Consider the following 13779-nt stretch of genomic DNA (forward strand, 5'->3'; position numbering starts at 1 on the left):
GGGGGGGGGGGGGGGGGGGGGGCGCATATAGCTGGTTTCTTGACGAGGATCATCTTTGTAGTGTAATTTGTTGGTACAGAGTAGCTTGATTAGAGCATTAATGAGGGATTTATATAGGGCTGGAATTAGTTGTATTACTGACAAGAGGTGGTGATAGTTTTGTTGATTGATTGCTGAATTATCGAATCCTTCATGGACAATATAACAAAGAAAATTCACCAGGGAGAGACTTAATTTTGCTTTTCATGTAAAAGAACTTGTTGTTATATAACCAGTATTAAATTCACTGGGCAATTGGTTTGTCACTAAATCATATTAGTATTGTTGGGATTATGTTATTTGTTCTCATTGCAGGAATTCTAAGATACTTGAAGAGTTTACCTTATTGTGGTTTCACCCTTTGTTTCTGTACTACTTAGTTCCTTGTTTCCTGGTCATCATCCTTTTTTTCTTTTCTTTATGTGATTGTATTTTGGTGTTTTTTCCTATTCTAGAACAAGGCATTTTCTTGTTACACTAATGATAAAACTAAAAAGAAGATATCGTTATGCATTCTACATCATTCTCACCATAACAGAACATTCTCCCACTTCATTCCATGCAATCCAAAATAGTCACGATGGTGCTGTCTTCCATGTTGCTTTCCTTTCATTTGCAATCCTCTACAATCTCCACATGTGATTTCTTTCTCCGTTGTCCTTGGCAAAGTCAATGAGATATTAAAGAATGAGACTGCAAGGTCCTTTACCGAGCCAACATACATTGCAACAAGAGATGATTAGTAGCTCTCTAGATTCTTTTCACGTGCATGATACAACACCAACTCACAAATATCCTCAGTTGTAGTGGAATATCGCTGTGCAAAAGAAAGAGAGTTACATTTTTCATAGATTTGCTGTTCCAATTTACCTCCATCTTATCTCTCCTTTATGACAGTGCAAGCAGAAAGATTTAACTGTAAATGGTATGCTTATCTCTTCTTTTTTCCCCCTTCCTATGTACAGTTGTTGATGGACATGTCAAACGGCTGCAAGATGAAGATATCCAATCCAATGTCCTGGAAATTACTGGGTCGAATGTCCAGCAAGCATACATAACGTGTCCTGCGGATCCTAATGCGACGCTTGGGATAAAGCTGCCCTTCTTAGTCATGATAGTGAAGAATGTGAAGAAGTACTTCACATTTGAAATTCAGGTTTTAGATGATAAAAATGTCCGGAGAAGATTTCGAGCTTCTAATTATCAAGTCTGTAAGTCTTTCCTGGATCTATAAATTTGTTCCTGCGACTTCTTTGTGTCATAATTTGGATATCTTCTTGTGCATGCAGTCTTCCCCATATATGTCATTGGTTTAAGAGAGCTGCTGAGTGCTCTCTATTTATGAAATTAGCATTTGAAAGGAGCTGTAGTTGAGTGGAATGATTCTTCATTTAGTCAATGTCTATTTGTTTACGAGCAAAAACTCTTTTACTTGTTAGATGGAGTCTATGACATGAACAAACTCTCGCTCTTTTTGGTTAGAGCATATGTTTGATGGCAAATGTTCTTTATATGCATTAGGAATTCTCTTAATACTGTGAATGCGTACATTAATTTAAACAAAGTGTGGCGAGGAGAAAGTTAGTGTCCAAAATAAACTGGGACCTGTGAAGTGTCCAAAAGATAGGTTAAAATCTCTGTTTCCAGATTAAAATTTCGGAAGTAGCAGCTTGGTTGCTTGAAGGGGTTCCTTTTAGTGTGTGTGGAAAATCATGTGAGAAGTTTGATTAGAGGCTTGCAAGCTGGTAACATCCACCTTTATGGTTGGATCATAAATTTGATTTGGCCGTCTTGCTTAATTGCCTTATTATCCTTGTCTAGAGTTGAGAGGGGAGCATAAGGATGACATAGTTAGGCAGAATTCAGCACATGCACAGCCGCTTCTTGGTTTCAAACTTAACCTAGGATGGTGAATGACCTCATGGATTGTAAAGAATAAGAAATGGCATTAGAATTTAGAGCTTTGTTGTGGATATTGAACCAAGGTGCAGGGAATCGAAAAGAATAGCTACAGAGCTATGGAGATGTGAACTTGGAGGACTGGAAATCAACATATTAACTGTGATGGAACCATAGATAAAGAGAGCATTTATGGGAGATCTGATTCTTTGAAATATTAGACTTCAGGATTTTTTAGATTATGTTCTTATGGTACATGATATCCACCCAGTAGAGCTTCTCGTTTTGCGTATCCAGTTACGGGTGATGTCTCTTAGACATTATTTGTACCAAGAACAGTGGATGGTATCAGGATGTGGGCATATCTTTGTTGACGTAAGTGGTTAACCATGGGCGATTGAAGTAGGATAATCTTCTGGCTGGGAGAACTTTGTAATGGTTAGAGACTCAGAAATAATGCGAACATGATCATCCTATATTGTGCTTCTGTTAAAATTCGATTTCAATTTTCATATACATGGATTCTTAATTTTTTTCTCTGAGATGACCTGGACTATTCATATACCAACCTCAAGTGGGCGTCCATAGTTATAGGTACTTCATTTGAGCCTTTAAATTTCCCTGAATGAACTGTTAAACATTGGACCTAGTAGGGTCTTTCATGTACCACTAGCCAGTGCATGTACCTTAGTCCATGTAAAAATAGTAGTTTTTATGCTGAGAACTGCACAAGCTAAAACTGTTTTGAGCATGTTCCAAACAATTGGTAATTCAAAAATCTTGGGAGAGTAAGGAGTCGAGGATTCTTGTAGTGCCATGCAAACTAAATACATTAGGAACTGATAAAGGATGCATCTGTTTTGACCTACGGAAGTCTTACCTAGAATATCAAAGTATTATGTGACTTGAGGATATCTAAAAACTACTCTAGCATCTTCTCAAAACAAAATATGACATATGGAAGCCTGGAAATGATGAAATATGCTCTGGATACAACAGAGGAAAGGTTTGCGTCCTACTGCTTTTATCAGTGTTTAGTTGATATTCTAAATTTTCTGCCTTAAATGTGATTTCCTTGATAAGTTGTGAACTTGGTCTGCTGAGTGCTTTGCTGCTTTCTTTGATTTGCACTTGCCTAGTGGTCCTTGATCAACTTTGTATTTGGTGAATAGCAAATTATTGACTAACTTGCTTAGTATTGTCTGTTGAATGTAAGACCATCTTATAAACTACTTTCTCTTTCAGTAATTATTGTGTAACTAAATTTGAAGTCAATTATTCCCTTCTTATCCTATTGGCCTTTGGATATCTTCCTTGACCATGGAGTACAAAGGTGACGTGTAGATAAATTGCCCAACCACTCTCTCCTGAACTTAGAGCCACATGGTGATTAAATCAAACCAGTTTTAGATTTAAATGACGTGTGATGTAAAATGCCTAATATCTTCTCTAGCTGTTGTTACCTTTCCTGTTTTGCTGGGATGTGGACCTCTTTTTTCCAAAACTTTTGTTTGGAGCATCTCGCATCTTACAGGTTACTGTTTTGGTGGCATAAAAAATGTGCTGTTAAAGCTGAATTAGTGAGGAATAGAGAATTAGTGCAGCATATTGCAGTACTTTGACTTTTAACTTTGTAATGTTTCTTCAGTTGCTTCTGAATAGATCTGCTGACGCCTTTACTTTTGGAGTCAAGTTGTGTCGTATTGGCGACCTCTTTAGACAATCTGTATTAATGCTTAGTTATTAAATTTCATGAATGCCGGAGTTTGAAACTTTCATCTGTATGTTGCAGGGGGTCACACGAGTGAAACCCTATATTTGCGCTATGCCCTTGAGATTGGATGAAGGGTGGAATCAAATCCAGTTGAACCTCTCTGATTTGACCAGACGAGCTTATGGGACCAACTATGTTGAAACACTGCGAGTTCAGGTTCATGCAAATTGCAGGCTAAGGAGGATCTACTTTTCTGAGCGTCTGTATTCAGAAGAGGAACTCCCACCAGAATTCAAACTTTACCTTCCAATGCAGGTAAAAGATACTCGGGACTCGCTTTGATTGTAGTTTTGGGATGTTATTACGATTTATGTCATTCCTCTAAGCCTGACGTTTTTTTTTTTGGGTCTTGTTGACTATAGAAATCTTGAGGATCTTCTCTTCAAACCAGCAGACAAGGCACTTTGGTTGTCGACATTCGCCTGTGAGCTGGTATATTAATATTGGAATGTAACATGTTGATCTTGGAAATATTGATTACCCTAGATGGTAATTCAGTTCCTATAGAGAGCACCTGGAGTTTATGTTACTACTTATTAAAGTATTTTGTTAAAGAGGACTTGGTGTAAATGCTGGTGCTTCAGTTGACCCAATTGAAAGTATTTCGAAACTTTCTGGGCTTTACAATATCTTTAACATGTCGCCTTCAATAATTTATCTTTCACGTAATTTCAGTTGTTAACTAGTCTAAAAATGACTTGGACATTCTCAAACATGATTTAATAGAAAATCTACCGAGTTATACGAACATTCGAAAGTATTACCACCTTAGTTGTTACAATCGGTCATTCATTTAGTTGTAACTAGTCTTGGGAAGTATTGCCGCTTCTTGTGGTCATGCTAGTTCTTGAAAGCTTAATTTTCATAACCAAACTCTTAAATTTGTTAGGATATTTCATTTAGATTTAGATGTTCAAACTAAGTTCAGTTTTACTCAAATACCTTTAAACTCCTTGTAAAGTGTGTTTCGATTGAACATTTTTTCAATTTGAATTTTGAAGATTTTTTCGTCCATGCTTTTATTCGTTGTTTGGTTAGTTAAGTAAACCGCAGAAGTTGTGCCATCTCTTGTAATTATACACATTTGCCTTAGTGAGGTATCATATTTTGTATAGTTAACTTAGCTAATTAATAGGCTAATGATAATTAATGGATGAATGATAATACATGCAATTTTTTTCTAAAATTTGAACCGAAAGTGTATTAAAACGCTTTATTAGAGTTGAGGTATTCAATTAACATATGACTTAGTCCGAATATCTACCTGAAGCTCTTCCGCTGTGTCTAGAGTACCTCACTTGCCTAATTTTTGAAGTTTGGCATAACATTCCAACTTCAAATAAACATGGGTAACATGTGTTCATTGATATAACATTAGTGTCATAATTTCACAAGTTTGGTATAATGCCTTTTCATATAACTAACTATATGTTGCAAATGACGACACATGAGTAGACTTCTACCAGGTCTCAGAATAATAACGTCTGTAGTGATATGTCCTTAGATATATACTTTGAAACATTAGTACTGCGTCGTCGTCTAGTAATCAAAGCTAAGAATTTTAGGTATTTTTTGAGCATGTTCTAACTTTTTGAAAGGTCATCAAATAAACATGGATCACATGTGTGAACTGTGATCCATGTTTATGAACATTTGTATCATAACTTCACAAGTTTGGTATAACATGATTTTATATATCATGACATGCTAATAGTTTTCTATATATGTCTCTCACCCTTTGCTCTACGATAGCTTTAGTTAGACTCAAATACCTTCAATATGGATGAAAGGCCTCATAGACGTTAATGTATATTAAGTACTGTTTACACTTTTACGATTTTACTGTGGAAGATAAAATAATTGGAGCTCTAACTATGTTTTTATTTTACTATAAACTGCTTATAATTTTAAGGTTGCAGAGAAAAGCTACTACATAAATAGAAAGAAAAAATTTCTGATTTGGAGCCATTCATTTTTACTTTTCTTTTCGTCTGTTTTAAAAAGTTCAATCCCTTATACTATTGAACATAATTTAGTGTAACATATTAATATCATCTTATTTAATGGACTCCCTCATGGCTTGAAATGACATGTTTGAGTATTTCGACGGGCCTAAATACCCAAATCTGTTAGCTACTTTTTTTCCAGAACTTTTGATGGATGTGATAAAAAATTTGGGCTTAAGTCATCGACAAACCCCTAAACTACTTAAATCCCTCAACTCAGACTTGCCTACCTAACACAGATGTCCCTGAAATAGGGGACTGGTTGATTGAAAAACTCAGGCAGGAGTAGGACATTCCATACAAATCTTTCTGATCCACTAGCTGGTGGTCCTCTCCAATCAGTCAAAGTGGCTCTCCATCTCTAGGAAGATTGTGCGCAGGATCTGGTAATCTAAGCTTTGCTTCTTCAGGTCGGCTCGTATTAGCCTGTGCTTTATCACAGGACCTATCAGACCCCTAATCATGCAATTACTCCCATAGGCTACGCTTATTGTGATGCCAAAAATAAGAAGATATGACAGTTGAACCTAACTCAACGCCTATTAAAAATTAGCTCAAGTCCATATGAGCAAATTATCAGTTAGTTCCTACCTTAATAGCCTCCTTCCAATCTATGCCTAATCACAAAAGCTAATTCATGAAGAAAAAATTTATTCAAAATCAACGTAGGTAAACCACTAATACGTTTCTCAATTAATGTGAACTCTCAAGTCTCGAACACCTCCGTGTCCCTCGAAGTAGCTGGTCTTAATTTTTTGTTCTTCAAATATTTGGTCTTAAACTATTATGAGAAAATTGAAGGAAAGTGTCTTTTAAGTCTTGAATGAAGGATTGGTGACATTGACCAATTTAAAGGGTCAAACATAATTAAAAAATTTGATTAGGTTAATTGTGAACTTGATTAATATTTCTAAACTTTTTAATCTTTTCAAAAATACAAATTAACCCACACCCACAAAACTTTCATCCCTCTACAAATCAATCTCTCTCTCTCTTCTCTCTTTCTCTCGATAGTTTCTCTCTTTAACTTCTCCCAACCAACAACTTTTCAAATTTCTCCCTTCAATCTTGTGCAACTTCAACCTCTGGCAACAAATAGTTTTGAGTTCTTGCCCCTGTCCTTTTTACTTTCAACCGTCAGTCGACGTGACAACATTCTCCGGCGACAACAACTTTGAGTTCTTCATTGTTTCTAATCGATTTTCACAAGTAAAAAATTAGGGCTTTTAAGTTATGACGAAAATGAGGAACTTGATTTGTTGGTGTTTGTTATTTCTTTTTATGTTTTTTGTTATTTTTTCTAATGTTGTTATTTTTTAGTTGAATTTCTCATCTGGATGTATCTGCTACTGTTGTTTTTTAATAATGGATAAAACATGTAACGTGAATCCAACAGAAGAGTATTTGTTGCAACATATATGACTAATCTGTTGCACATATTAATAATTTGTTGCAACATATATGACTAATTTATTGCGATGAGTAATCTGTTGCAACATATATGACTAATCTGTTGCAACAGATTACTCATCTTTTGGATTCATTTTATAGTGTTGTAATATGAATCCAACATATGGGTCATCTGTTGCAACAGATTAGTCATATATTGCAATAAATTACTCACTTGTTGTAATAGATGACTCATATGTTGGATTCATGTTGCAGGTTCTATCTATTGTAGCAGTAGTAGATACATCAAATAAGAAATTCAACAAAAATCATAATTTTACCAACAAAATAAGCTATGAAGTAATGTCTAAGTGATATACGAACAAAATTTGACCTAAAAATTTTTAAAAAAATTTCAACAGGGGCACAACGAATAAGTAAAACACATAAAAAATTTCATGAAACAGGTAAAAAAGACAAAAATAATATACCATACATCAAATGCAAAAGGATCAAGGGGGCAAATATTTGAGTTCTCCTAAAAACGTTTAAGTTCCCTAATATTTTAATTGTTTTCTAATAGTTGACCTATCTATTACAACAGATTTTCTATCTGTTTGATAATTTCCTACAGATGAATCATCTGATGCAACATGATAGTCATCTATTGATTCAAATTAAGCAATTATTAGTAATAACTAAATTAATTTAGCTAAAATTAAAGACGTCTCTACGACAATGGGATAAACATTTGTGTTCTCCTAAAAATATTTGAGTTCCCTAGTATTTAAATTATTTTCCAACATATTATCTATTTGTTGCAACAAGTTAGTCATCTATTGCAACAGATGTTTATAACAGGTTAGTCATTTGTTTATTCAAATTAAGCAATTATTAATAATAACTAAATTAATTTAATTAAAATTGAAGACAAGTCTTTAATACAAGATCTTAGACAGGGGGACAAATGTTTGAGTTCTCCTAAAAATATTTGAGCTTTAGTATTTTAAATTGCTTTTCAACATATATCGAACTCGGAATCAAAATGAGCAACGGAATTAAAAAAGTGACCAAAATAGGCCACCTATTTAAAATGTTACCAAACGTAATAATTTATTACATTTTCTACTCTTTTCTTAACGGTCAACTACCGGAGTTGACTTTTACAAAAATGTAAGAATTTCTTACGTTTTACATTTTTTTGTAAAATGTAAGAAGTTCTTACGTTTTATAAAAAAAAATATAAAACGTAAGAATTTCTTACGTTTTACGTGATGTCCGAGGAAAAAATTCAATGAATTGTCAAATCAATTAAAAAAGTACTAAAATAAAAGAGTTGTTCAACGTAACAAAAAGTTACGTTTTTAACTTTTTTATAGCAGTGGTCCCCCATCCATAATTTCTTTTTTCACAAATGTCCCATCACTTCTTCTTTTTCCTCTTTTACATATGATAATTATGAATTTTTTTATTAGTTAAATTTATTTATATTTTAAATGTAGTTCAAATAATTTTTTTTCTAATAAATTTTTACGTTTTACATTAAAAAAATTAAAAAGGAAGTATCAATTACCTCATTAATTTAACAATTTTCTTATATTTATTCTATATCAAAAAATAATCACTTCTATCCTTAATTATTCGATTTCTCATTAAAAAAATTATACTTTTGAGTTTTCTCTACTCCAAAATAGTGAAATGTTGAATTATCATCGATCAATATGCTACTATATACAAGAATTATATTTTTTAAGAGTGTTCCTAAAAATATATATTTTCTTATATTAATTTAAGAGTGTTCCTAAATTAAATTGTGATTTTTTACTTCATTAATTATGATATGAAACGTATTTGTGCATGTGAGTTTCCTCAATATCCTAATCGAAACACTAATCAAAAACTACGATGAATCACTATCCGAAAAAATTATTTTCATACTTTTAACACACCAAAAAAATATAATTCTTCTATATAGAAGCATATTTGATCGACGATAATTCAACATTTCACTATTTTGGAGTAGAGAAAAACTCAAAAGTATAATTTTTTTTAGAGAGAAATCAAATAATTAAGGATAGAAGTGATTATTTTTTGATATAGAATAAATATAAGAAAATTGTTAAGTTAATGAGGTAGTTGATACTTCTATTTTTTAAATTTTTGATGTAAAACGTAAAAATTTATTACATAGAGGAAAAAATAAATTATTTGAACTACATGTAAAATATAAATAAATTTAATTAATCAAAAAATTCATAATTATTATATGTAAAAAGAGGAAAAAGTAGAAGTGATGAGACATTTATTGAGAAAAAAATTGTGGGTGGGGGACCACTGTTATAAAAAAATTAAGAACGTAACTTTTTGTTATGTTGAACAGCTCGTTTTTTAGTATCTTTTTAATTGATTTGACAATTCACTACATTTTTTTCTCGATTATCGTGTAAAACGTAAGAAATTCTTACATTTTTGTAAAAGTCAACTCGGTTAATCGATCGTTAAGAAAAAATAAAAAACGTAATAACTTATTACGTTTAGCCTATTTTGGTAACTTTTTAAACAGGTGACCTATTTTGGTTACTTTTTAAATTTTGTGGCTCATTTTGGTTCTGAGTTCACATATATCTTGTCTATTTAATAATTTTCAATAGACGAGTTATATGTTGCAACAATTTTGTCATCTATTGCAACAGATGCTTGTATTTGTTGGATAATTTTCAATAAATGAGTTAGCTATTGCAACAGGTTAGGCATCGGTTGCAACAGATGTCTATATATGTTTGGTCATTTTCAACAAATGTCTTTAACTATTTGGTCTTTTCCAACAAATTACTCATCTGTTGCAACATGTTAATTGAAATCGTAATTGAACTTATCAATTCATCTTTAATTTTAGTTAAATCAATGTTGTTATTACTAATAATGTCTTAGTTCAAATCATTTCAAATGAGATTGGTCAATTAACACTTTACTCAAGACGAATACACTTAGATGACATGTAATTACTATGAGATTAATTGAAATCGTAATTAAATTATCAATTCATCTTTAATTTTAGTTAAATCAATGTTGTTATTACTAATAATGTCTTAGTTCGAATCATTTCAAATAAGATTGGTCAATTAACACTTTATTCAAGACGAATACACTTAGATGATCATGTAATTACTATAAATTTAATTGAAATTGTACGGGAGCTTACGAATTCATCTTTAATTTTAGTTAAATTAATATAGTTATTTCTAATTATGGCTTGGTTTGAATCATTTCAAATAAAATTGGTCAATTGATCACTCTACTCTGGACGAACACACTTAGTTGATCGTGTAATTACCATGAGATTAATTGAATAGTTAAATCAATTTAGTTATTACTAATATAATGGCTTAATATGAATAAATAGATGACTAAGATGTTGCAAAAGACTAGTAATCTGTTGAAAATGACCAAACAGATAAAAATATTTGTTGCAACAGATTAGTTACCTATTGCAACAGATTAATAATCTGTTGGAAATAACAAAAAGATAAAGTCTTATGTTGCAATAGATTAGTCATCTGTTGGAAATGACCAATAGATAAAGACATTTGTTACAACACATGACTAATCTATTGCAACATATGTGTATATTTGTTTGATAATTTTCAACAAATGACTCATCTGTTGCAACAGATTAAATTCGTTGCAATAGGTTATACACTTAAATGATCATGTAATTACTATGAGATTAATTAAAATTGTAATTATTAATTCAATTTGGTCATTACTAATAATGACTTAATTTGAATCATTTCAAATAAAATTAGTCAATTGATCACTCTACTCAGAACGAACACACTAAGATGATCGTGTAATTAATATGAGAATAATTGAAATCGTAATTGAACTTATCAATTTATCTTTAATTTTAGTTATATCAATGTAGTTATTGGTAGTAATATCTTAATTTGAATCATTTCAAATAAAATTGGTCAATTAACACTTTTCAAGACGAATACACTTAGATGATCATGTAATTACTATAAGATTAATTGAAATCGTAATTAAAATTATCAATTCATCTTTAATTGTAGTTAAATTAATTTAATTATTACTAATAATTGCTCGATTTTAATTATTTCAAATAAAATTGGTCAATTGATCATTCAACTTAAGACAAAACACTTAGTTGATCATGTAATTACTATAAAATTAATTGAAATTGTAAGTCAACCTACTAATTCATCTTTAATTTTAGTTAAATCAATATAGTTATTTCTAATTATGGTTTGGTTTTAATCATTTCAAATAAAATTAGTCAATTGATCACTCTACTTAGGACAAACACACTTAGTTAATAATGCAATTACCATGAGATTAATTGAAACTGTAATTGAAATTTTTAATTCATGTTTAATTCTAGTTAAATAATTTAGTTATTACTAATATAATGACTTAATATGAATCAATAGATGACTAACATGTTGCAAAAGATGAGTAATCTGTTAAAAATGACTAAACAGATAAAGACATCTGTTGGAAATAACCAAACAAATAAAGACATCTGTTGGAAATGACCAAACAGATATAGACATATGTTGCAACAGATGACTAACCTGTTGCAATAAATGACCCATCCATTGAAAATCATCAAGCAAATATAGACATCTGTTGCAACAGATGGCTAAGTTGTTGCAACAAATGACTTATCTGTTGAAAATTATCAAACATATAGGATATATGTTGGAAAATAATTTAAAATATCAAAGCTCAAATGTTTTTAAGAGAACTCAAATGTTTGTCCCCTTGTCTAAGGTCTTATCTCTAGTTTTAGTTAAATCAATTTAGTTATTACTAATAATTGCTTAATTTGAATCATTTTAAATAAATTTTATCAATTGATCATTCCATTAAGGATGAATAAATTAATTGAAATTGTAAGTAGACTTGTCAATTCATCTTTAATTTAGTCAAAATCAATTTATTTATTACTAATAATGACTTAATTTGAATCATTTGAAATAAAATTGGTCGATTGATCACTCTCCTCGAGACGAATACACATAGTTGATCATGTAATTACTATGAGATTAATTGAAATTGTAAGTGAACTTATCAGTTCATCTTTAATTTTAGTTATATCAATTTAGTTATTACGAATAGTAGCTTAATTTGATTCATTTCAAATAAAATTGATCAATATTGATCACTCTAATCATGACGAATACACTTAGTTGATAATTTAATTACTATGAGATTAATTGAAATTGTAAGTTTATCTTTAATTTTAGTTAAATCAATTTAATTATTACTAATAATATCTTAATTTGAATTATTTCAAATAAAATTGATCGATTGATCACTCTGCTCGGGACGAATACAGTTAGTTAATCATGTAATTACGATGAGATTAATTGAAATTGTAAGTAAACTCATTAATTCATGTTTAATTTTAGTTAAATCAACATACTTATTACTAATAATGACTTAATTTGAATCATTTAAAATAAAATTTGTCAATTAATTATTTTACTAAGGATGAAACACTTAATTGATAATTTAATTACTCAGATTAAATAAAATCGTAATTGAACTTACTAATTCATCTTTAGTTTTAGTTAAATCAATGTAGTTATTTCTAATAATGGTTTAATTTGAATTATTTTACATAAAATTTGTCAATTAATCATTCTACTCAGTACAAAATACTTAATTGATCATGTAATTACTATAAAATTTATTGAAATCGTAATTGAACTTACTAATTCATCTTTAGTTTTAGTTAAATCAATATAGTTATTTCTAATGATGACTTAGTTTGAATCATTTCCAATAAAATTGGTCAATTGATCACTCTACTCAGGATGAACATACTTAATTGATTGTGTAATTACCATTAGATTAATTGAAACTGTAATTGAACTTATTAATTCATATTTTATTTTAGTAATCAATTTAGTTATTACTAATAATGACTTAATGTGAATCAATAGATGACTAACATGTTGCAACAGATGAGTAATCAGTTGGAAATGACCAAATAAATAAAAACATCTGTTGAAAATGACTAAACAAATATAGACATCTGTTGCAACAAATAACTCACTTGTTGCAACAACTAATTTATCTATTGAAAATTATCAAACAGATATAGACATTTGTTACAACAGATGACTAGGTTGTTGCAACATATGACTCATCTGTTAGAAATTACTAAATAGACAAAATATGTGTTGAAAAATAATTTAAAATACTAAAATTCAAATGTTTTTTAGGTGAACTCAAACGTTTTTCCCCTTGTCTAATGTTGTCTTCAATTTTAGTTAAATCAATTTAATTATTATTAATAATTGCTTAATTTGAATCAACAAATGACTAACCTGTTATAAGCATTTATTGCAACAAATGACTAACTTGTTGCAACAAATAAGTGATCTGTTGGAAAATAATTAAAATACTAGGAAACTCAAACATTTTTAGGAGAACTCATTTTTTGTCCCATTATCTTAAAGACTTGTTTTTAATTTTAGCTAAATTAATTTAGTTATTACTAATAATTACTTAATTTGAATCAACAGATGACTAACATGCTGCAACAGACGATTCATCTGTTGAAAATTATCAAACAGATAGAAATTTTGTTTAATAAATGGGTTATCCATTAGAAAACAATTAAAATACTAGGGAACTTAA

The 13779-nt window shown here is 30.4% G+C and overlaps 1 protein-coding gene across 1 annotated transcript in view; it reads left to right on the forward strand.

The window, feature by feature from the left end:
• Positions 1–4341, forward strand: part of LOC107839362 (cilia- and flagella-associated protein 20) — a 5070-nt gene extending 729 nt beyond the window's left edge. The window contains exons 4-6 of the mRNA XM_016682811.2: positions 1005–1246; positions 3731–3967; positions 4075–4341. Of these exons, the coding sequence (XP_016538297.1) occupies positions 1005–1246; positions 3731–3967; positions 4075–4083 (488 nt within the window). The 3' untranslated portion in view covers positions 4084–4341. The remainder of the gene's footprint in view (positions 1–1004; positions 1247–3730; positions 3968–4074) is intronic.
• The last annotated feature ends 9438 nt before the right edge of the window (positions 4342–13779 follow it).

The sequence above is a fragment of the Capsicum annuum genome, chromosome 8, assembly GCF_002878395.1.
Source record: "Capsicum annuum cultivar UCD-10X-F1 chromosome 8, UCD10Xv1.1, whole genome shotgun sequence".
Lineage (NCBI taxonomy): Eukaryota > Viridiplantae > Streptophyta > Magnoliopsida > Solanales > Solanaceae > Capsicum > Capsicum annuum.